Source organism: Polyodon spathula, chromosome 3 (genome assembly GCF_017654505.1).
Source record: "Polyodon spathula isolate WHYD16114869_AA chromosome 3, ASM1765450v1, whole genome shotgun sequence".
In the NCBI taxonomy this organism is placed as follows: domain Eukaryota; kingdom Metazoa; phylum Chordata; class Actinopteri; order Acipenseriformes; family Polyodontidae; genus Polyodon; species Polyodon spathula.
This window is the reverse complement of record NC_054536.1, coordinates 7,458,720-7,484,435: the sequence shown is the minus strand read 5'-3', so window position 1 is coordinate 7,484,435 and position 25,716 is coordinate 7,458,720. Positions and strand designations below refer to the sequence as shown.

At 36.3% G+C, this 25,716-nt stretch overlaps 1 protein-coding gene across 1 annotated transcript in view; it reads right to left on the bottom strand.

The window, feature by feature from the left end:
* The window catches only part of LOC121311704 (outer dynein arm-docking complex subunit 2-like), a 70,561-nt gene extending 44,845 nt beyond the window's left edge, over nt 1-25,716 (bottom strand). The window contains exons 1-10 of the mRNA XM_041243986.1: nt 25,633-25,716; nt 24,586-24,830; nt 24,035-24,192; nt 23,333-23,531; nt 23,072-23,178; nt 22,200-22,336; nt 20,496-20,612; nt 9,513-9,733; nt 7,598-7,750; nt 6,676-6,823 (exon numbers count right to left, since the gene is read on the bottom strand). Of these exons, the coding sequence (XP_041099920.1) occupies nt 6,676-6,823; nt 7,598-7,750; nt 9,513-9,733; nt 20,496-20,612; nt 22,200-22,336; nt 23,072-23,178; nt 23,333-23,531; nt 24,035-24,192; nt 24,586-24,809 (1,464 nt within the window). The 5' untranslated portion in view covers nt 24,810-24,830; nt 25,633-25,716. The remainder of the gene's footprint in view (nt 1-6,675; nt 6,824-7,597; nt 7,751-9,512; nt 9,734-20,495; nt 20,613-22,199; nt 22,337-23,071; nt 23,179-23,332; nt 23,532-24,034; nt 24,193-24,585; nt 24,831-25,632) is intronic.

The window sequence follows — 25,716 nt, the reverse complement described above, 5'->3', positions numbered from 1 at the left end:
ATCCATTTAAACCTGCTGCTAATACTTTTATTTCTAGTTTTATTTGTTCCGTAGACTGGTTTTATAGGCTTGATCACATTGTCTTTGAACCCTGCCAAGAACTTAACAAAATGCTTGATGGAAAAAATATAATTAGTTTGGGCTGGATCTAAAAACTTAAATGAATAAATAATCTACTATATGCAATACATACGTTGCATGTGCTTCATCCACAGAGGTTAATAAAGATTATACACAGCATGCTTCTTTGAATACAGTGCTTTTAACACTATTTTTCACATTAAACTAACTAACAAACACCCTCTGATTGATGCATAACTACTACACCTTCTCCTTGCAGTTCTTGGCCAAGTATAACTAGATGTTATAACAGTGGCAGTATTGCTATTTTTACCCCTTAATTTCTATTATTTTGCATATTTTTTATTTTGCATAGTAACCTATATAAAATGTTTTATTCTGGAACCACATTTTAATATCATTACCGATTGTTTAAAGCAGTTCTATCTGGCAATGTTGGACACTGTGACTGTTTTCAGTTTTGGGGAAAGATATTGGGACACATATTACGACACCTTTCTGTTATTTTGTTGATTTCTCCCTCCTTCCTTTCTAGTTTAAATGCTTCTGAAACTCTTTGAGGCTCCTTTCTCCAAGTAGATTGGTTCCCTTTTTATTTAAGTGCCGTCCATCCTGATTATATACACTACCGGTCAAAAGTTTTAGAACACCCCCATTTTTCCAGTTTTTATTGAAATTTAAGCAGTTCAAGTCCAGTGAATAAACTGAAATGGTACAAAGGTAAGAAGTAAACTGCCAGAGGTTAAAAAAAAAAAGTTTAGGTTACCAAAAATTGAAAAATAATGTACATTTCAGAGTTATACAAAAAGGCCTTTTTCAGGGAACAAGTAATGGGTTAACAACTTACAGCTGTTCTGCAGCAATGGAAGTAAATTAAGCCTTGAAAGTTGATTCTAACAATTCCTACAGGTGTCCCAACTTTTGGTAATTACTTACAAACCCTCTGTCTGTATAAAAGCAGTGTTACTACACCCTCTTAAGCATTATTTGGACAGTATTGTACTGCAGGAAGTAGTATATTGCTATCATAATGGCGAGAAAAAGGCAATTAACAAAGGAAGACAGACAGACCATTATGAGTGTAGGTCATTATAACCCTTAAAAGTGTAGGTCTTTCCTTTTGAGAAATTGCAAAGAAAGCCAAGGTGTCAGTGAGTACAGTTTCCTACACCATCAAAATGCACTTGGAAACTGGAGGAAACTCTGACTGGAAGAGGTCTGGCAGACCCAAAGCCACAACAGAATCAGAAGACAAGTTTGTGAGAGTCAACAGCTTGCATGATAGGCGGCTCACAGGACATGGTCAAAGTAAGCAAGTCTCAGTTTCAACTGTGAAGAGAAGACTTTGAGCTGCAGGTTTGACAGGTCGAGTGGCAGTAAGAAGACCATTGCTAAGATGGCAAAATAAGAAAAAGAGGCTTGCCTGGGCCATGAAGCACCACCAGTGGACTACTGAAGACTGGAAGAAGGTCTTATTGACCGATGAATCAAAATCTGAAATCTTCGGTTCATCACGCAGGGTTTTCGACATACTGCTGAGATTTCAGTGTTTTTTTCAATTTCGACTTTATACTGTGTTTGAATTTATATTTCTAAAACAGAGAATGTACTTTTGAAAATTGCAGGGAAGCACTGATGCAGCTCTGTGCCCTTTGTTATAACACGTTTCATCGGTCCTTGTGTTAATCGTTCTTAAGTTGTGGGATAAGCAGTTCTTGAAAATGTACAATTGGATTACAGTAGATAAGGAAGTGTATTTTTGTGTCAGGAAGATGATTATTCTTCAGTTTGTCCTTGGAAATTGACGTATTTTGGCACATAGAACAATGTTAAATGAACCAAACTGGTCTACCCCTTCCAGGTGTTCATTTATACTGGAAAATATATTTCCAAAATCTAGAAAAGTGTAGTACAATGACGGTATGATAACATCAAAATTCTAGAAAAAGAAAGTTCCATTTTGGTTGCCAAAAGTCGTTATAAAAATAGCCAATAATTGTATGCCTCTTAAGCCCCTTTCACACTGGCACTTCTATTCAGCTCCGGACCCGGGTTCTGGCTACCCAGGTCACACTCCCATGAAGTGTAAAACCACGTACCTGGGTCCCAATGACTCACCTCAGGATGTGGGTTGACACGCTTTAACCCAGGTTGAATGAGACAAAATGCACGATGGCCACTCACAAGCCAATGCAGCCAACCTGCGTGAAGGTTTTACTTCCACAAGTAACGTTTCTGTTTATTGTGTTTAGTCATATGTTTGTTGCTTGAGACACACCATGAGCCAGATTGCAACAGGGATGAAGAAACATTTGCTCTTTTAATCAACATTTAGCCAGACATTTCAATCCAAAAGCTGCTTCCGGGGCATTGATACGGGTATTGTTTACTTGTATCTGTCACCCAGATCAACAACCCTGCTTTATCAAAAGCAGTGTGAAATCATGTAGCCGCCCGCATGACACCAGGTCTTGACCAGGTTAGGTTCCGACCCGGGTAGAGCATGCCAGTGTAAAAGGAGCTTTAGTTACACAAATAGTTGCCACTGCCCACACATAAAATATACTTGTTATTTCAACTTCAATAGAAAAAATATATATTTTCTTCAGCTTCAGAAGCATCAGCAAATGTGTGATAGATGTTTTATAGTATTAAGTTTAAGTTTTAAGTACATATTTTAACAGCCGGACTCGCACACAGGCTCGCTTGGGTTCTTTTCCCTTCCGAATCATGACCCACACACAGGATTTCAAAGAATAGTGCTGATGCGCACTTTTGATTACAAAAATAAACAAAACAAAACAAAACAAACACCTAGCTCCTTTGGAGCACTGACTAAACATTCGTTGCAGGTTTCTGACTAGCTTGCAGGACGGCTGCACCATTTGCCTGCAACATAAGCAAAAATAACCACACAGGTTTAATTAATACAACTGCTCAGAAACAGAGCACACCTTCTGCTTCCTTCTACTCAGCAGCCCCATGCAGACCGACTTCACCTCTTAAATACCCTGCATCCGGTTATAATTTACAATGCCCCCCTCCCCCCCCGAAAAACGTGCATACGCACATGTTTTTAGCAAGAACAATATTAACCCCCTCCCTGCCATGTACATCCTTCCCCTTAAGTGCATAGCACTGATCGGCCATTCCAAGGTTACCCCCCTCCCTAAAACACAACCACCCACCCTCAAGCCCATAGGGTTCCATCTTCTCCCGATCCTTTGGGTGGGCTTGATAATGGGCTGTTCCCTCCAGCTCTTCAGGCCAGGGACAGCGACCCAGTGACGAAGGATTCAAACAAGGTGACAGGGGCAACAGGTGTGCCGGCCGGTGAGCTGGCGGGAGCAGCAACAGGCAGAGGCTTGAGGCTTGTTCCAGGTGGAGCGACCTCTGAGCCGCTAGGGAGAGCACAGTAACAGGCAGGGGGAGCCCAAGCAATGTCTGTCCACCACGACGTGACGTCTGGGGCTTCAGGGGAAGCGGAGCAAGGGACTAGGCGAGTGACTGTGCCTGATGGTGTCCTGGCCTGATCTCTAAGTCCAGCGGCTTGAGGTCCGGGCACTCTGGCAGGGTGTCCGGGAGTACAGGTGGCTGGACTGCAGCGTTTTGCGGTGGATGAGTTCTCAGGGGTGGAGGTTGAGGCTGTGGTGGCAGTACAGATCTCAGCTCCTCCCCCTTGTCTGAAGCCCTTGGATCTGTAAATAGCCCTGGCTCCACTTCCTCTGGCTCTGGGCACAGCACCAGTTCCTCTGGTGCGGGAGATTGCGGGGCTTCGCCCTCAAGTGCTGGAGACAGCGGGGCTTCTCGTGCCTGCTCCCATTTCTGGAGCAGCAGCTCCAGCTCTGTTAGTCCAGCTCCGGTAGTCCCAGTGCCAGTCTCCACTTTTTATTCTGCTCCACTTGAGCAGCGGTATTCAAATCTTTCAGATCAATTTTTTTGTGTGTGTGTGTGTGTGTGTGTGTGTAAAGTCAGAAGGGCACTTAGTAATAGCCGGACTCGCCACACAGGCTCGCTCGGGTTCTTTTCCCTTCCAAATCTCGACCCACACACAGGATTTGAAAGAAATAGTGCTGACACACACTTTTAATTACAAAAATAAACCAAACAAAACAAACAAGTAGCTCCTTATTGCACTAAACACTAAAATACTAAACATTTGTTGCAGGTTCCTGACTAGCTCACAGGATGGCTATGCTGTTTACCTGCAACATAAACAAATATAACAACAAAGGTTTATTAATACGAATACTCGGAAACAGTGCACCTTCTGCTTCCTTCTACTCAGCAGCCCTGTGCAGACCGACTACCCCTCTTAAATACCCCGCCCCCGGTTCTAATTTCCAATGCCACCCCCTGGTGCAGTAGATAATTAACAATCAACATAATTAAAAAATTAACAAAAAATGAGCATGTGCACGTTTTTGGCAGGGAGGATATTAACCCCCTCCCTGCCGTATTAAAATATCTAATGAGCGAATTCCTTTTATTAAAATAATTAGCCCTCTTATTTATCTTTTCAAATATAATAGAAATCCTACTGTATTGCCAAACATCTGCAAGCCACAGCAATGGTGCATGTAGCATAAATTAAACATATAGCTGCAGTAAGCACCAGCGGTTAAACTGCAGGGGCGCAAATATAACTTTCAGTTAAAGAAGTTATGAAAAGTCTGAAGGTATAATTACATTTTATTATTAATCATATTGGTGAAAATAGTGCATTTTTTTACTGCTTGACTTTAGAGCCAGTTCCAATGAATTTGTTTAGAAAAAGGAGTGTATAATAATTGGTTAAAGCAAGTTCTATGAAACACTGTTTTGTTGCCATATATCTAATGCTTGCTAATTAGTTTCTGCTTGTAAAACAAATACCCTGTGGTTATCCAAATATCAATGCCAATTAAATAATATGGAAAGTATAATGCTTGGTCCATGAGCGTGTGTGCTATAAATGGTTACATTTCAGGTGTGCTGCATATGTTCAAGCCCTCTGTTGCCAATGAACACTTTTCAAAAATGTCTACAAATAAAAGCATTCTCTAAATTAATTCAGGGAAATGTGTACAGTTGTTTGTAAATGAGCATAACACATTTGAGAATAAACAATTGCAATTGTCACCTGTAATTTCCGTTTTAGTGGCCGTAAAAGAACAATGTATTGAACCCTTATCACTTTCCGTGCTTTCCAAAGAGATCATGTTATAGAGCAATTATTAGTCCAAATTTAAGAGCATAAATCATTTTATTTAAGACCTGATTATTACAAACAAATATTTTTTGGGTGACATCATAGGGAGGTTTCAACTGTGACAAAACCAGGGAGCACATGGCCTTGCTACATTCAGTCTTCCTGCACTGCATAGCAAAACTGTTCCTGGTGTGTAAGATCAACTACACTCTAGTGTCATTATTTAGAACTGGAGAGAACATTACAGTATAATATTTTTATACAAAATTGTCAGTCATTCTTTGTAAATGAACCCACCTGGCCAAACTAGTAGCAATACAATCTCATTCCACATTGGTCCAACCCTTTTTGATCTGCCAACACTTGAACTCGGATTTCTCCCTCTCATACACACTGCTTTTCTGGCAGTCTCTAAAGTTAATTTATCATGTATATATGCGGGAACAAAAGCAGTGAAAAGATGCTAACCCAGTGTGACACAGAGTGTAATTTTTTTCATGACCAATTAATAAACTCCATATGCATGGTCAAGAACACATGATCAATACAATGTTCCTCTAACATTCTGACATATGTATGTTGCAACTGCATCTCCACTGTACCTGGCACTCCCAATGTATTCTGCTCTCCACATGCAATTAAATTGTCCCATTTTTCAAAGAAGAAAGCCAAGTAACAGACTGACTAACCACCCCATTAAACAAAATGTAATGATATACACTGTGCTGAATTAAACTGAAATATCTTGTATATTAAATTATGCCACTTCTACATTATTTATTTTCACTGCCAACTAAATCATTCAAATACTTATATAAACACAACCTGGGCTTGGTCTGCTGCACTCAACTTTGCTAATTACTGTTCCAATAAAAGTCATAGCAAAACAGATATTTCTGGGAATCAATTTTCTTTTAAAAGTAAGAATGGAGTGGCACAATTTTTACAGACATTATTTCTCAAATCAAGAACAGCACCGGTTTATGAAATATTAATTAAGATATACCAAACGGTTCTAAACCTGTTTTTTTAAAGACCCTTCAGCTTTAGACAGTGAAAGCAAACACTTGAATGTAATGCAATTCTTATTAGTATTTGTAATTTCCTTAATTCCTTTGCTGTTAAAGCCATACTTATTAATAACTATAAGAGGACATCACATTTATAATTTCATGGAAGTATAATTCTCAAGATCCTGGACAAAGTGTAATCCTGTATAATACTCTATGGTGTCAGTAATTCAAATTCTATTATAGGCATTTTGAATTAAGTTTTATATTCATTAAAGGCACACATAAAAAAAAGAAGTTTTTCAACAGACTATGAGCACATATATTACATGTTAAATCAACATCAACTCATCATAAACACATACTTCTTATTGAAACAAGTTGTACTCTTACCTTTAAGTACTTGACCAACTTCTGAATTTGCCAGTATTCCGAAGGTAAGTCTGTGTTTGACTCCTGACGCCGATCAGGCTGGTCTTCATCTTCTTCACTCTCTGAAGAACTCTCACTGAAATCTTCATCTCTAGCCCCAGGAGTCTTACTTATTTAACAAATAGAAGGACACACATTTGACTTAATTTTAGGTTTTAAATCATCTATATTTCAGACCTAGGCAATGTTACCAGCAAGTCATTTTACACAGTAATGTACAGTTTGAACGCTTCAGTATAACAACTAACACAAAAACTACCCAAGGATAACTTATTATAGTTTCAGTGTGTTAAACGGAAAAATATGTATAGAGCATTGTGGCAGGACAAAAGCCCTGCTCAATAGAAGCGTGTGCTTGTGTGGGGAATATTGGGTTGGCTCCAGCCACAGGTGTATAAATAAAGAGGGTGATCACAGGTGTGAATTTAGAATTCATGTTGGTGTTAGAGGTGAAGGTGTGTTCCGTGCTGTGCTGTCCCGTCCTGTGTTTACATTCCTGAGTTGTTGTATAACCTTTTGTTTTGGCTCTTGTGCCGTTTGTTTCGTTAAATGTGTTTTGTGTAGTGTTCGTACCGTCTTACTTGTTTAATTAAAACAGTGCATTTGCACTTAAACTGCAAGCTTGCTGTGTTTCAGTCTCTCTCCCTGCCAAGTAACATCCGGGCCATGATGCTACCATGTCACAGGCATAGATATACACATGAGTATATTAGTTTACTGGTCCTCTGTTTGTTGTGGTGTTGAAAGAATAAACAGCCTTCTTAAATATGAAAATAACATTTAAAATCATATTAAATAATTAAAAAACATATACAAATTACAGTTCATAAGAAATTCACAAACAAAGCTGATCTAAATAGCCTAGCCCACCCGACAAACTTACGTTTTTCGTGCTGAAGGTCTTCTTGGTAAATGTGCATAAGAAAACTGTGCCTTGTTTTTAAATTCTGGACTCCGAGGAGAGATCCTTCCCTTTGCTGCAGTTTTTTTATCGGGTTTGCCAGTCTTTATAATTGTGGAATTTTCTTTTTTTTCCCTAAAAAAAAACATTTAAATTGTAAAATTATTAAAACCCCAACAGATCTTAATTCTAAAAACGTGTGTGGTGTACCTACATTATACTGATATGTTTAAAGGAAATAATTATAGGCCTGATAGTTTAACAAAAAATGTTTAACAGCACTGTGTACACGTTTTCTCGTACTGAAACATTGCACTGCTTTTTGGATTCAGTTTGAACATTAAAACGATTATATAACACTCAGCTCTCGCAAAGTAAACACATCTAAAACCAACTACGGGTGTGTGTGTGTGTGTATATATATATATATATAAAGGGGTTTTAGTATTGCATATATGCTTCTGCAGTAAGTTGCCATTATACAATATTACAATTTTGATCTTTTCGCCTCTGTTACGATGAGGACAGTTAAGCCTTAAAAAACTGTTATGCCCAACAGGAAGGGCAATTTGAACTCCTAGCAGTAAATACAACATTGTTTTTTGATTGAAACATAACTGTACTATCAAATCAGCCTTTCTCTTTCACAATTTTGCTTGATCGTGTCTGTCCGTCGTGTCTGTAAAACTGCATGGTGAACACTAACTGGCTTCATTTTGCACAAATTGTTACCAAACTCTTCTCATACACTCCACGCCTCATAGACTTTTCAAATTGATTTAGCTATAATACAATATATTTATATTTTAACCAGTACATGCTCTCTTTCATGTTATTTCACGTTCTTATTTTTGCAATTATGAGGACCCACTGGTTACATGTAAGTGGCCACAATTAACGTTATTCACTGACGATAGCAGCTGACCATGTTGATTTACAGGAGGGAGTGGGTGAAATTCAATCCAAAACAAAACTAAAACAATGTGAAACGTCTTAAAAACTATAGCTCATGATTACTCCATCTCTACATTTTAAAAGAAATATTCACACAATAAACCACATGAAGAAATAGGAAAAATATTTTAAGCATAAGTGTAAGCTACATAAAATCATAGGCCACAATGTAGTTTACAAATAAATTGAAACACTTTTTAAGCTTGAATGCAATGAACAAAAAAAAATCTACAATCTAATAAAATAAAAATAAAATCTACTTGCATGTCGAGCTAACAATCTATAATAATGACATTAAACTACCCAATATATATGGAAAAAAATACTATATTAAAGTGCTATTTAAACTAAAACTTGAAACAAATGATTCAACAATAGTAATACATCTTGTAGCTGTTATCAAACTGGATGTGATCTTGCATAGCTGTGCCCGTCACTCTGGTCTGGACAGAACACACTGAGCTCTGAGAAAAATACAGTTTCTCCAGGAAACCTTTTTTGATGCACCAAGAAATTACGCCAGAGGAAAAGACTGCAGTTTACTGCAAAGTTTGTTATAAATAGTAAAGAAAACTGGGGTGTTTGGATGGCAAGTTAGCGACTAAAAATTACATCAGCAAAATAATGAAACATGCACAAAACAAAGATAAGCACAACAACAGTAAATTTCATAGCTAGCAATAATGTTAATGTTAGAACACCAAACTAAACGGTGGCTTATTTATTTAATGGCTTCAACAAACCAGTAAGACATTAATGATTACGCCCTTTTCACTGGACCAGACAGAATACTCATTAAGCAGTACACACAACTAAAGTGGCACTTACGTATTTCCAAAATAGTTTTTTTACCGTGCGCCTATCATGCAGAAATGCAGATTTTTATCTATAAACAATACAACATTTAAACTAATTTAACTATACAAGTTAAAGGATTACCTACTCTTGGGAAGAAGTTAAATAAAGATTCTTCCACTTTAAAGATGGTTCCAATTTTTTTGGGGGGGTTGGCTTGTTCTTTGTAGGCTGTTGTCTCATCTTCTCATGCACATTCTTTTCTTGATTCTCGTAAGACCTTTGGGTTTGGCCTTGTTCCTCAGTATCAACCAGTTCCACATGTTGGGTCTTTTGAGTCGATGGAGGTTCTTCATAAATTGCAAAATCCTGTTCAAAACAAGAAAAAAAAAAAAAAAACAGTTGTGTTGCAACACTTACTCAAAAGTTAAAAAAATGATATATTATAATAAATAATGGTTATAAAATTATATAGGCTTAGGTTGTAAAAATAAAAGTTCTACAGGTTTTTTCTGACCATTTCAAGTATAGCACATTTTCCATTTCGACATCTGACATGTTGCTTCTCTATCCCTTTTTGAGGGAAACATGGCAAGTTTTCCAGAAGCAGAAACTAAGCCTCTTTTTATCAAAACAATACTGCAAAGCAAACACACCATTCTAACAATAAAAAGAACAATACCACTCTCATATTGTAATAAAATATTTTTAACCACACTCAAAGGTAAGCTCTAAATTAATTATGTGGCATAATTCTGCATTAAATAACGTGAGCAGCTCTGACATGTATCAAGATCGACCGACACAGCACCAAATTTTACCCCATCCCGAATGTATTAACTGGCACAATATTAATGAGGCACAGCCTAAACAGGCACATTTAAATGCTTAAATGCGCTGTGCCAGTGCTCAAAATGGGCTACCAGTAGCACAGACTAACAGACTAATCTGAAAAATAGCGCCTCCCCAATAAATGGGCTACCTCAATTGAAAAATAGGTAGGTCATTTGGAGAGGCAGGAATGACTGTTCAAAATGGGCTAACCTGTGTTTTAAATAAAATGTACAGGTTTTAACCAACCAAAGCCAAGGTAGCTCATCTGGAAAGGCAGAAATAACCCATGGTGACTAAGTGTCTTAACATTATATTATATTACACCGTGCAACAATTTTTTTTTTTTTTTTTGTTCCTGGGTAGTAAGTGTTATTTCCTAATTGCTTATGCCTCAAAAGTATAGAAAATGGCTATTATTCCCCACAGACTTTGCTTTTGTGACCAGGACAGTGATATTTCAAAATATCAAAATTTCAAAATGACTACAAAAGATTTAGAAGTAAGTAGTTTTTCGAAATTTACGATTATACTGTAAATACAGTATAATCGTAAATCTCGAAAAACTACTCATTTCTAAATCTTTTGTAGTCATTTTTGTATTACTTTAGTAATAATACTGTTAATTTGGATTCATATGTTGTTTTTTTTTCTGACTTTATGTGAACGAAAAGACAGCCATTTTGTTTTCCCATTGGAAATAGTGATATTTTGAAATATCACTGTCCTGGTCACAAAAGCAAAGTTTGTGGGGAATAATAGCCATTTTCTATACTTTTGAGGCATAAGCAATTAGCAAATAACACTTACTACCCAGGAACAAAAGTTGTGTTACATAGTGTTATTATTATAATATGATAGATAAAACCAACTATACCTAATGAAAAGGCTAACTTAATTAACCAAGTTTATTATACAATGAATACAAACATTTGTACAAAATTAAATAGCCGGTATCGCGTTATAACTTCATCCTAATGGACATCAAAAAGGGTAATGCGGACCCCTAAAAACTCTCCTTCTTCTCAGTACTCCCCCTCTGCTAGTGGGCTGTTCAGGAAGGTTAGGAGCCTGCACTCTCAGTCGTAAGAAATATGTTATGACTGCTGCCATAATGCTCTTTCCTATCAGCTGTTCTGCCGCTTCATAAATTTCATTTTAATATCACAGACTTAATTTACAGATGAGCCCCATCTACAATTTGCCCATGCATATCATTACGGCTTGACACGCCTTGAAATGCATGGCTAATAAGTGGCGGAGCGCATTGCACAGCAGAGTGAATTTTGGCTGTGCTAACATGGCCTTAACTTGTCAAAAGCGTCATGATACATACGGACCAATTTTAAGGCCGCTCTGCGCTATAGCCTTAATGCCGTCGCAAAACTGGTTGTGTAAAATTGAAGTCATAACTAGCATCTTGCTGACAACCATTTGTATAATTAGTATACCGTAAAGTATACATTTTGGAATGGATGAGAACTTGGGCTGAAGAGTTTTGGAGAGTTTTTAGGACTCCTGGCAGTGAAAGATATAGAGAAATCAACTGGTGCTATGCCATTTAGTGATATAACTATATCAAGACAGCCTTGACCTTATGTATAGTGAATTGAATTGAAGTAAGCTGTGACCAATTTAAACTTTAATGTTTATTAGAAAACCTGACAGTATTTCTACATATGCACAACTCATGGGCCTGGCACAACAGAGTGCAAGAAAAGCCACTAATATGAATAGAGGTAGTAATGGAAAAGTTGTAGATCTATAGTAAAGCCAATGTCGTAATCCCATATACATTAAGGGCAAACTAGCTTAAATGTTTTGTTTTTTTCAATGTAAAATGTCAAAGTGTTAAAAGTGTGAGAAAAGACTGTAACATTTGCCGTCTAAAGCTAGCGTGACTATAGAATCTTAAAAATCGCTTTAAACTGTGACATAAATTAAAAACAGCCCAGTCCAAAATATAACCTTTTCATACACAAAAATGTTTTATAAATCAATATTCTGGACACCAAAATGTTGCTGTTCAATGAGAAAATCAGCTGTGCGTGGCAAGTGTTAAAAGCCTCCCTCTACAGCCAAAATCCATATTAATTTGGCCACAAAGAAGAAATAATAGTGGCAATGTCCTACAGTATCTGAAGTATGTCACCAAAAACAGTAAAGTACATTATAACATAATGTTTCGGTTGGCTCACCACCCATGGCACAGGCAAGAAATAAGGAGGAAAGTTGGTGCATCACACCCAGTTAAGGAGAATCCCAGATCTTAAATGTTTAAAACTCACAAGGTTAGACTTCCAGACTGTTTACTACAGCCTGTAATTAACTTTTTCTTAAAGTAGAAAAAACCTTACTAATGGTAAAAAAATATTCCCAAAAACCTAGGTCTCTTATGCCTTCTTAGGTTGACCATTTTTTTCTCATTTTGTTAACATTACATTTTCTCCTTTACAAAACAGAAGAAAATATAGCCCATAGCTGCATCAAGTTACCAGTTCTTGATTCAGAAAGTTCAACATACAAATTATAGCAGGAGTACAGAAGCTGTCACAGGCTTTATCAATTTAAATCAAGGGACGTAATGTTAAAACTTTACAATGCATTAGTAAGACCTCATCTAGAATATTGTGTGCAGTTCTGGTCACCTCGCTACAAAAAGGATATTGCTGCTCTAGAAAGAGTGTAAAGAAGAGCAACCAGAATTATTCCTAGTTTAAACGGCATGTCAGATGCAGACAGGCTAAAATATTTGAATCTATTCAGTCTTGAACAAAGACGACTATGCAGCGATCAGCCTCAAGCATTGAAAATTCTTGAAGATATTGACAATGTCGACAGAGGGGACTTTTTTGACCTGAAAAAAGAAACAAGAACCAGGGGTCACAATTAGATAAAGGGGCATTCAAAACAGAAAGTTGGAGGCACTTTTTTACACAGACAATTGTGAGAGTCTGGAACCAATTCCCCAGTAATGTTGTTGAAGCGGACACCCTGGGATCCTTCAAGATGCTGCTTGATGAGATTCTTGGATCAATAAACTACTAACAACCAAACAAGCAAGATGGGTCGAATGGCCTCCTGTCGTTTATGACCTTTCTGGGGACCTATGTTTAAAAATGGTTACTGTATGTCACATGTTAGAGGAGTTTGGTCTCAAGTTAGCAATCAGCAACCAGAAAAAAACACTGCACAATTCAACACAACTGGAGATGGGAATTGGGAACATTGTAGAGACCATGGATTGAATGGACATCGAGACTGAATTGTTCACATCCCTTCCCTAATAAGCAGCCCCCTCCACTGACAGGCTTGACGGGCAAAGTAGGGCCACTTTACCTGGTCTGTGATTCAATAGCATTGTATTTCAGTCTCCAGTGCTGCAAATCAAATGCCTTTCATAAAGTAAATTATTCACAACAAAATTGTCCAATAGTTGAGTGCCCTGACATGTGCTTGAGAAAAATGTCTTGTGTAAAGTGCTTTTTTGTGTTTTCATTTGCTCTGTTTATTTTACTCGAGTAAACCAGGCTTTTCACCCGATGCCATGCAAATCGAGGGGATAGGCACACGGGAAGGCTTCACCTATCTTGATCATTGGACCACATTCTACAACGAGGACTATCTGTATAGACGGGATGGACTGCATTTAAATAACAAGGGAACTAGTCTACTCGGAGAAAAGATCCTCGAGCAGGTTCGGAAGCATTTAAACTAGAAAGGAAGGGGGGAGAAATCAACAAAAAAACAGAAGGGAGACCGCATCAAAACAAGAACAACAACTCAGGTAAGACAACCATTAAATGTATTTATCTAAATGCTAGAAGTATCAGAAACAAAATTCTAGAACTTGAAGCTACTGCACTAACAGGTAACTATGATGTGATAGGTGTTACAGAAATGTGGTTATCTGAGAGTGATGGGGACGAATATAATATTTGTGGGTATACACTGTATAGGAAAGACAGGCAGGACAGAAGAGGAGGAGGGGTAGCGCTATACATAAGAAACAGTCTTGAAGCCCAGGTGTTAAACCTGGACAAAGAAAATAAAACCGAATCAATATGGGTCAGAATAACAGACAAAAATTCAAAAGGCATAATAATAGGAGCATGCTATAGACCGCCAGATTCAGACGGTGAGCACAATAATCTGTTATACAATGACATTAGAAATGCGTGTAGCAAAGGAGAAGCCATACTAATGGGGGATTTCAACTTCCCCCAAATAAAATGGGAAAACCCGGTGGGTAGCGCGAAGGATGAAATAGAAATGGTGGAAATGACAAATGACTGCTTCCTAACACAATTTGTGAAGGCACCCACTAGAGGGGAGGCATGCCTTGATTTAGTCTTTTCAAATAACGAAGATAGAATAACTAAAACAGAGGTCAGAGAACCACTGGCAAACTCAGACCACAACATGGTCTCATTTGAAGTGTTTTTTAAATCCCCAAAAGTAAAGACTAAAGCTAAGGTTTACAATTTTAGAAAAGCAAACTATGAAGGTATGAAACAGAGACTAACAGAAGTAGATTGGAGTAAAATAGAGAAAACACCCACAGAAGAAGGATGGTTGTTCTTCAAAAATGTAGTACTAGAGGCGCAAAACAATTACATCCCTAAAGTAGACAAATCTAAATGTAAAACTAAATTGCCAAAATGGTTTAATAGATCAATTAAAAAAAATATTCAGCGAAAAAAGGCACTTTACAGAGCATTAAAAAAGGACCAAAAAGAAAGTACGCAGAAAGAGTACACAGAACTGCAAACGCAAGTCAAAAAGGAAGTTAGAAAGGCCAAGAGAGAAATAGAAATGAACATTGCTAAGGGAGCTAAAACCAATTCCAAAATGTTTTTCCAATATTACAACAGCAAGCGAACATTCAAAGAGGAGATTAAATGTTTAAGAGATACAAATGGCAAAATCGTAGAGGAAGAAAAAAAAATAGCAAATATGTTAAATGATTACTTTTCACAAGTTTTTACAAAGGAAGATACTGACAACATGCCCCACATGTCATCCAGTTCCTATCCAGTTTTAAATAACTTTAGCATAACTGAGGCAGAAGTGTTAAAGGGACTAGGAGCTCTTAAAATAAACAAATCCCCTGGGCCGGATGAGATCCTCCCAGTAGTACTCAAAGAAATGAAAGAAGTAATTTACAAACCGCTAACCAAGATCATGCAGCAGTCTCTTGACACAGGGGTGGTACCGACAGACTGGAAAATTGCAAACGTAATACCGATCCACAAAAAGGGAAACAAAACTGAACCAGGTAACTACAGACCAGTAAGCCTGACTTCTATTATATGCAAACTTATGGAAACTATAATAAGATCCAAAATGGAAAATTACCTATATGGTAACAGGGTACTGGGAGACAGTCAACATGGTTTTAGGAAAGGGAGATCGTGCCTAACTAACTTGCTTGATTTTTTTGAGGATGCAACATCGATAATGGATAATTGCAAAGCATATGACATGGTTTATTTAGATTTCCAGAAAGCTTTTGACAAAGTCCCGCACAAAAGATTAATTCTCAAACTGAACGCAGTTGGGATTCAAGGAAACGCATGTACATGGATTAGGGAGTGGTTAACATGTAGAAAACAGAAAGTACTGATTAGAGGAAAAACCTCAGAATGGAGTGTGGTAACCAGTGGTGTACCACAGGGATCAGTATTAGGTCCTCTGCTATTCCTAATCTACATTAATGATTTAGATTCTGGTATAGTAAGCAAACTTGTTAAATTTGCAGACGACACAAAAGTAGGAGGAGTGGCAAACACTGTTGCAGCAGCAAAGGTCATTCAAAATGATCTAGACAAGATTCAGAACTGGGCAGACACATGGCAAATGACATTTAATAGAGAAAAGTGTAAGGTACTGCACGCAGGAAATAAAAATGTACATTATAAATATCATATGGGAGATATTGAAATTGGAGAAGGAATCTATGAAAAAGACCTAGGAGTTTTTGTTGACTCAGAAATGTCTTCATCTAGGCAATGTGGGGAAGCTATAAAAAAGGCTAACAAGATGCTCGGATACATTGTGAAAAGTGTTGAATTTAAATCAAGGGAAGTAATGTTAAAACTGTACAGTGCACTTGTAAGACCTCATCTTGAATATTGTGTGCAGTTCTGGTCACCTCGCTATAAAAAAGATATTGCTGCTCTAGAAAGAGTGCAAAGAAGAGCGACCAGAATTATTCCGGGCTTAAAAGGCATGTCATATGCAGACAGGCTAAAAGAATTGAATCTGTTCAGTCTTGAACAAAGAAGACTACGTGGCGACCTAATTCAAGCATTCAAAATTCTAAAAGGTATTGACAGTGTCGACCCAAGGGACTTTTTCAGCCTGAAAAAAGAAACAAGGACCAGGGGTCACAAATGGAGTTTAGAAAAAGGGGCATTCAGAACAGAAAATAGGAGACACTTTTTTACACAGAGAATTGTGAGGGTCTGGAATCAACTCCCCAGTAATGTTGTTGAAGCTTACACCCTGGGATCCTTCAAGAAGCTGCTTGATGAGATTTTGGGATCAATAAGCTACTAACAACCAAACGAGCAAGATGGGCCGAATGGCCTCCTCTCGTTTGTAAACTTTCTTATGTTCTTATGTTCTTATAGGTGGTGGTTGATATGTAAATTTGCTATGCGTAAAGTACTCATGCTGTTTTTGAAGATTACTAGTGAAATGTTGTGAAAATGTGTTTTCCATGCGAAGAGAACTGGTACATGGGTGTATACACGCTTCTGTAATAATGCAAAATAGCTCATGCCTGGTTGGTTAATAATGTCTTTTAATGTGGCATGTCGTTAGTATTGAAACCAGTTTCAACCAATTTATCTTACAACTCATTAATTCAAAATTAACTGGGGGGTATAAAATTAAACTGACCAACACAGGTATTGCAGATCACCATAGCTGCAAACCGGCAGATTGTAAAGCTCTGTGCCACACATCTTCCACATATGGCAACACTGCTCAACACAGCCATGTCACCAACTATACTTATTAATGCCTGGGTTTCCTCCATGCTCCAGAGGTTTTGAGTGGAGAGTGGACACGCGTTGTCTTTGGACATAGCTAGGATCAAAAGTAAGGGAATTCAATTACAGACATTTAGTAAGCAGCTCACTTGCTCTTCGCGTTTAACTTTAGCGAAGTTTTTACAGCAAGGGTTTTCTCAAACAGCTGCTTTAATACTATATCAAGGGCATAATGCAGTTCACGGTAAGTGGTTTTATACAGAACAGTAAACCCACAAGAGATATACATCATGACAGGCCAGACAAAACTTGCCTGCATTATCATTAAGGTAAACTACACCACTGCTAACCACAAAATCGTCCATCAGCCACTACTTTCTGCTGTCTTGGAATCCACAGTAACTATTTATAGTTAAGGATAAAGACACTCATTAACACTTACACATGAAATGCGGGTTTCCATGCGAAACTGGGCATGGATTTTCCGATGTATTTCTTCATTTACACAAGTAAATGAGAATTACTCTATCCCTCTCTTTGGCTGTTTTTTTCGGCCACAAATGCAATTTACACAAGTAATTCTCCCAAACGTGCACGCACATCACTATTTAATCACAATTTCCCTTCATTAAATATATCAGTTTTCTCTCCTTGTTTACATACAACCACAGCGGCTCTGAGAATTGCATCAAATGAACAAAAACAATGACTGAAAGTGAACAGTTTGCCTGCAACAGTTTTCTATGCATAGTCTTTTTTGGCAACTAAAAGGTTACAACTAAATGTGTAATCCAATAAAAGTAGGAAAAGATCACTGCCTGCTTGCACTGGAAACAGCAGTTTAGTTTTAGATATTTCTTTCTGTTATCTTTGGATGTCATCGAGCAAGTTCAAGCCTATTTGAAACCACACTAGTCATGTATCTAGTGTTGAAATAAGGGAATAGAGAATGAACTGTTTAGCACAGAGCATTTTTGACATGCAAGATTACATTTGGAGACAATTACAAAGAGATTAGTATGGTCTAAATGCTTAAAATTAGTTTCATGCTTCTACCGAATTCAGGTTGCAATGAGACATAGCAAAATGTCAGAAAGGTTAACTTTTTTTAATACATTTTCCTAGGAAAATAAAATTGCTGCAAAATAAAACAAGATGTTTTCAAGGGAAACATTGATAATAAAATAATTTTCCTAAAATGTTTTTTTAAACTGCTTGTTTAAGGCACAGGAATGATTAAAAAATACTTGTGTGGCTACTATGTTCTACAATGTACATAAAAAAAAGTTTTACTTTCAAATCCTAACATGTCAAGAAAACAATCAAAAATAATGTTATGCTGGCTGTGGAGCTGACTTTCAGCATGACGGATAAACCAAGAAAAAAACACTGTTCAAACAAAAACAATGCATAGAGAGTATGTTTCCATTTTTATAATTTAGTGCAGCTGATCTCCTTCTAAAATCTCCAAAGGCTTTGCCCATCATTCTGAGATGGTTATGTTCAGGACATCAGTTTTTCTAACAGTAGGGGTCATTAAACTATAAAAGCAGACTAAGCCTGGATTCTTCTTTTAAACAGTGTGTTCTGGGACTGGTGCCTATCCTAATAAACAGAGCTTTTCCTCATGTATTCCTTTATAACCACCTTCAGTGCTATTTTATCCAACAGTATTTGATTTTTTTGAAGGCTGTAAAGGCCAAACCTACCCGCAACTACTGGCTGCCAATCGTATTTATTATTGAAAAAATAAATGTTCATAACATTTTGAACTTGAAACTTTAAAACGTTTTTGGTAATTTGGTTCAATTTTTCAGTTACCGCAGGAATGATTACATGGCTGCATGTAAATTTCCCATCATTAGCTAGCTTCTTTTTACTGTACACACTTTGCTTTCCCCATAAGCCCCAAGACAATATTTTAAGCACAGCACAGAAACCAGGACCAGAGGAAATTAAGTGTAGATAGACAGGACAGAGGGGAGGAGACACTTCACAGAGAGTGGTGAGGGCATGGAATGGGTTACCTGGACATGTTGTTGATAGTGAATCACTGGGATCCTTTAAGACCCAACTAGACGTAGTTCTGAGATCAAGCAACTACTGGGAACCGGACATGCATTGGTGGGCCGAATGGTTTTTCTAGTGCGGAAACCGTTAGGTTTCTTATTATTCAAATTATTCCCACCCCCGCCCCAATTACTTTCCTTCACTGCAGCAATCCCTACACAAGCGCAAAAAAACTGAAGGTACTCCAATCTCACAACCAAGCCAACAGCTTCCCTACACCCAAATGCAGGTGTTAGCCCTTTGAGAAGCTGTGACACATTTAAAGGACATCAACCAAAATTTTAGTAAACAATGACATAATGTATATTGTACCAGTCTGAGGAATAAATGTCACCATGTAGTGTTACAGGGTGTCAAAGGGTATTGTTGCAGAGTATTTTGTTGTAATTTAAACAAGAAACATAAAATATCAGTATGTTTGACAAGCTGATCTCACCAAATACATACATACATTTTGAACTATTTAGATTTATTGCACCTACATGCATGTGGACTAATTTTATATGTGATTTGTTTTGTTAATTTAAAATGTTTTAAAAAGTTATTTTTCAGAAGTAAACTATTCAAATATTATGGCAATAGAAAGTGAAAGTATATATTAGAAAATGGAAACAAAGATGACAGCTGGACTTTATTGATGCAGTTATTCACCCTAGTTCACAACATCTATGATGTCAATCTTATTAATAACAGATTGCATCAATCATAATACAAAGTAGAATGTATCATGGTGGAGTTTATAATGACCTTCACATTAACCTACAATGTACTGAATGTGTTTAATAATACCCCTGAATGTCTAAATGTGTCTGCTCTTAAACTGAAATGCTTAGCTACATACTTGCATTGCTTTTTTCAGCTAGTTTGCCTGCCTTGAATGGTGTGACATATGAAAACTATGTTTTCTTTGAAAACAAAAAGAAGAAATTAATTTAAAAAATATTTACAATATTGTTTAAATGAAAATAATTAATTCAATAACCTAAAGGGTCATAGATGTGGCAGAAGCTGCTAAACTAAATGTATGTATTTAAAACTAAAATAAATGTCTACTTTTACAATAGGGTACATCACTTTAATCAGATACAATTGTATCTAGTGTATCAATAATCATCTATACTTTTGAAAATACTTGGGTTTACTGGTATGTGTTTTTCCCATTGCAGCAATAAATCAACATATAGTATTTTTTTTATATGTACAGTAAAGAATTGTTCTAAGTACAAGCATACCTGCTTAGTGATGTTTTCTGCAAAATGTGGAGACTTGTTTTTCAGAAGTGTGACAAGATCTTTATACACTTCACTTTTTCTTTCATAGTCAATTTCCTCACTTTCCTTTTCCGTACCCTGAAAGAACAATAACAAATACAGAAATAGCAAAAATATTATATTGAAAGACTAACATAACATTAAAACACTGACCCTATTTCTAAAAATAATAATAAAAACATACTTGTTTGTGTGACATTGCATTGTAACAAGATATTAGAACTATGGAACTGCTTCTTCTGGCATTGTTGTTGTCAGTTGTACTGTTAACTCAGAATATCTGCCTTTACCATTGCAATTGCTTAAAAACAGGACTATCGGGCACTACTATATGGCACAGTATACATAAGCCCTATACACTGAAAGTAACATCTGATTGTTGACTTTTGTTCTGTTGCTATTCACAGCAGTGTTCCCAGGGGTGTGTCAAATGTTTCCTGCATTCAGGTTATATTTTTATTTCATTGAAAATGTAGAGAAAAGGTCCCAGATAAAAGAAATTGCTAAAACAAGCCAGTGTTTGTAAACTGCTTTGTTTGGTCCTAATATCACATGACACAAAAGCTACCCCTCAAAAAATAATTATAATAAAATCAGAACATATAGCCTACTTCATTCTAATGCTGTGGAAATTAAACATTTTATGAATGGTGAAGACTCTAGTTTTCTCACAAAGCAAATCTCAGAAATAAAAAATGTCCCTTTCTCTTGGCCTATAGAGGGTGTTAATTTGACTATATAACTGTATAACAATGATTAGTAATGAATTCAATTAGTGTTGCAAATAAATATGGATATTCAGGCATTTTAACGGTTGTGTATACTTTCATATTGCCAAGATTTGTGACAGCTGACAAATGTGCTTACCTATTTATTTGGAATAAGTCATTAAAGGCCCACTATAAAACTTCAGAGAATTAATTAACATAGTTCTGGTTCATATCACATGCAATGCTTATACGGCTCTGTATTAAAAATAAAATCCACAATCTGTGTCTAAACTAAACAGGTAATAGCTACAATCCCAAGATTTTGGCAGTATGTTCAAAACATCTGTATGCTCGTCATCTATTTATTTATTTTTTGTTCTGAATATAGCGGTGTAGAAAATGGTCCATAAATACAAGAAAAAGACACTGCACATCTCAACATATGATAGGGTTGAATATAGTCACAAAAAAGAGTTGTGCAATAGATAAATATATACTAGGTGCTTAAGTACCAAAAATTGTACATCTAGATTGTTGGTATAGCAATGTGGTTTACCCTTGAGCAACCCTGCATTAGGGATCCCATTGCTGGGAAGACCACCATTATATGGGAAACTTTATAAACAACCCCCATGCAATCTCTCAGTCGTGTATTCGCTTAGAAATCTTCTTGGATAATTGTTTCATAAGTATTTTAAGCAAGACAAACTTTTTTTTTTTTTCTGGAGTTTGAAGCATGTTATTGAAGAAATAGCCATAACCCCGATGGAGATTCCAAAATAATGCTCAGGAAACATCTCTCGAAACCCTACTGAAAAAGATTTGGATCTTGGAGCCACAACAGAATTATTTATACATCAAAAATAAATCCTATAACAAGATAAATGAACTCTTGTATTCAAACACTAGATGGTAATTTGACCTCTTTCATTTCCAGTTCATTACTGTTACTCACCCCATTAAGAAATACTCCAGCCGTACTGCAGGTGATATACAAGGGATCAGTGTCAATGGGTTTAATTAATAGATAACAAATTTCTCCATGAACCTGCCTCCATGGTGCAGCACGACATCCATTTGAAAATTCATAATCTAAAAGAAATGTTTAATCATTTTCAGTTACTTTATATTAAAAAAATAATAATTGAAACACTGAAATAATACCTTACCATAATATTTGCAATGTAAATTTCAATTACATAATTTCTGAATGTTAGTTTCTCAGTTTCTAAATATTTTTTGTGAAAGTTTAAGTGTAAATGGCACAGTTTAGTCTACTGCCTTTATTGCATAGGTTTACAAATATAAATAAACATGTCAACTTTGCAGTAACAAGCAACTGAAGGTAAAATGTAAGATGTGTTACTATTTTTTTTTTTTTAATTTAACATTAAAGTGCTACTGAACACTGTTAAAAAAAAGTATGTTGTACGTATTCCAGCTATATCTTGTTCAACATAAACCTGGTTGCTTTCATATTTTTATCCACATATCCTTGGTCATTAGTCAGTTTGGACCAGTTATTTTCATTTGATATCACACTTCGGGTGCAAAATGTGTTGTGAGCTTTGAGATTTACTGTGCACATGAGGCCATATTTTATTATCTCTTTACACAATTTTCATAGATTGTGGACATTAGATGCATTAGAATGAATGCATGTACTAGGAATGACATGTAAATGGTAATTTATTTATCTTTCAACACATTGTGATCTGACATGTAATGCCTCCCATATTTCTGCAAACAGAATGCACACATTTTAAATATACAGTGTTTAATAGCAGGAATTTCTTCCAAACAGAAGAATGTGAATATAACTCAAACCTGATGTGTATTCAACAGACTTCAACACCATCTTCTCTCCTTCACCACAGAAGCGTTTCAGCAATTCCACATCATTCTTAACTGTGACAGGGGTAAAACGTACTTCTCTGCAACAATCAATTTAAAATCTATTAATAAATTACAACTCATATCAGTTAAATAATGTATTTAGTACAGTGCGTTCTCTAATAATCTATTCCAATTAAATCCTGTATTTTCTTCTGAATAATACAAGAACTAAATAAGGGGTGAACCACATACTGTGACGTTTGCTTCAAGGAATTATTAAGCAGCTGCATATCCAGTTGCTGAAGGAGGAGTAACATTTTCATTTTCAGTTCTGCTTCATGACCTTCACCATCATCTTTCACTTTGTCCAAGAGACGCAACATTGAGGTATCCTCTCCTTCTACTGTAGCAAAGCTTGGTCCAAGAATTTTTGCTACAGGGTCTCTATTTGCTTGATATACATAACAAAGAAAAATATATTAATAGCCATAAAACTAGCAAACTGGTTAACAACCTGTCCTTTATAAAATGTTGCACTGTGGTAAGATTTGACTGATAATCACAATACTCCACTGTAAATATAAAAAAGCAGCACTAAATGTCTGTAAATTTATAGACATTACCAGTAAAAAAATGCTGCATTATGTACACTGTAGATGTTTGTTTAGTATTATTTTCTTGCTTATGTAAATAAACTAAACATTGTGGTAAGTCATACTGTAAAATGGTAGTCAGCATTATCATAACCACAAATATCAAGCTTCTTCATTAAAACTTGGAACAAGACTGAAGCACGCCTGATTAAAGGCAAGAGAAAACATACAAGAAATTTCAAGATACATTTTTTTATTGTATTATTTATGAAATGCTGTTGTATTTCACCAATATTTTCTGTGTATCTTCATATATGAGTTTAAATTGCATTTGTTGTGAAACTATTGTGAACTGACTGACCTTCAAGGCATGCCCGCACTTCCTTCAACTTTTTGTCTTGGGCCAACTGTAAAATGTTGGACAGCTGACTAAAACAGTAAACTTGAATGGTGTGTGAAGAAAGATGTAACAAGGGTTGTCCATCTTTGACAGTTTCTTTTGAATTTACTGTGGACTTACTATAAAATAGAATGGAAAAAAGGTTGTAATTTATGTACAGTATTTATTTTCAACAGTTACAGTTACTGAGGTAGATTCCAGTAGCCATAGACCACACAGTGATTACATTAGACAAATCATTGCACTTGAGCACCCTTAGAAATTATGTTCAGCTCATATTTAATTAAGCATAATCAGGCAGTGAATGAGAAAGTGAAGTCACATCTGTACTTTAAACCTTTTGGTGAAAAAAGCAAGTAGATTAAGCAATGTGGCAAACAGACCCAAATATACACAACTACCCTAAATTAAGTATATTGTAGAAATGATATGTAGGCAGGAACATGAACAATCAGACCTGGTTGTTTCCTGATGACACCAATGAGAAACATCTTGAATTGCATCCAACATACCTTATTTCATAATCTGGTCCAAAAGCAGAAGGCTCTAAAGTTGTTGTCCATTCAATAGGTTCCTTAAAAACCAGTGCTGCCTCTTGAGGATGTCTGGCGCTGAAGTTTTCCACATATTTAATAATCTCTTTCAGTAAGGACTCATTCAAGGGGGTGATTTCCAATTTGCCAGTCCCAGAACCAGCTGTAGTCCACTGAGCTGCCCTTGACAGAGCAGCCCCCATGACAGCAGCTTCTGATTGGTCCTACAGGTACAGAAAAGCACAATTCAAAAGGGATAAAACCTTTAGGCTCAACTATACTATTAAGTATTATAATAATAACACTGTGTGATCTGTAGAAAGGCTTGACTGTAGGATAATTCCCTTGATCTGTTAAAATCCTAACTGCAAATATCATGGGCCTTAACAAATTAATTATGTGCTGTATTCTCTTCACTAATGTGGTCTGCAATACATTGAACTGGAGGCCATATCCCAAAGTCAAACTTGTTTTCAAAACACAAATTACAATTGTTGGAGGTAGAAGATTTTGTCAAGGAATATCTGTAGAGCGAATTCAGATGTAAAGCAGTGGCTGCTGTTAAAACAGAGAGATATGTGCAGCCACGATATTAATGTTATGAAGCAAATTCGTTTTCTTTTTCTGTAATTAGAATATTTCAAGTCCAGCTTAGGTTCGCCAACGTCGTGTTCTTACTATATTATTAAGTAGAACAAATTAATGCTAAAACTGGAATTACATCAAAAAATACATGTATACCGGTACTATGATTTGAGAATTCAGAATTGCATTTACAAAGATACTTTTTTTTTTAATTATCCTGCCTAGTTTGTTTGGTGTTGAACGATATTATTTAAATATAAAATTATAGCAACTGTATTCTTAAACAGCGACGATACTTATTGTTTACACAGATGTTGATTCTCGTCGTGTATTTCTACGAAGTCTATTACAAAACACTACTTTTTAATTTAAGGTATACTTTATATTAGCAGAGTCCGTATTATTATTATTATTATTATTATTATTATTTTACAAACTTACCTTAATGTCACTAACAAATTCCCAGCTTGTTTCGCCAAAACACAGTTACTTTGTTGCCTTAGAAACATGCAAGCGCAATAATAG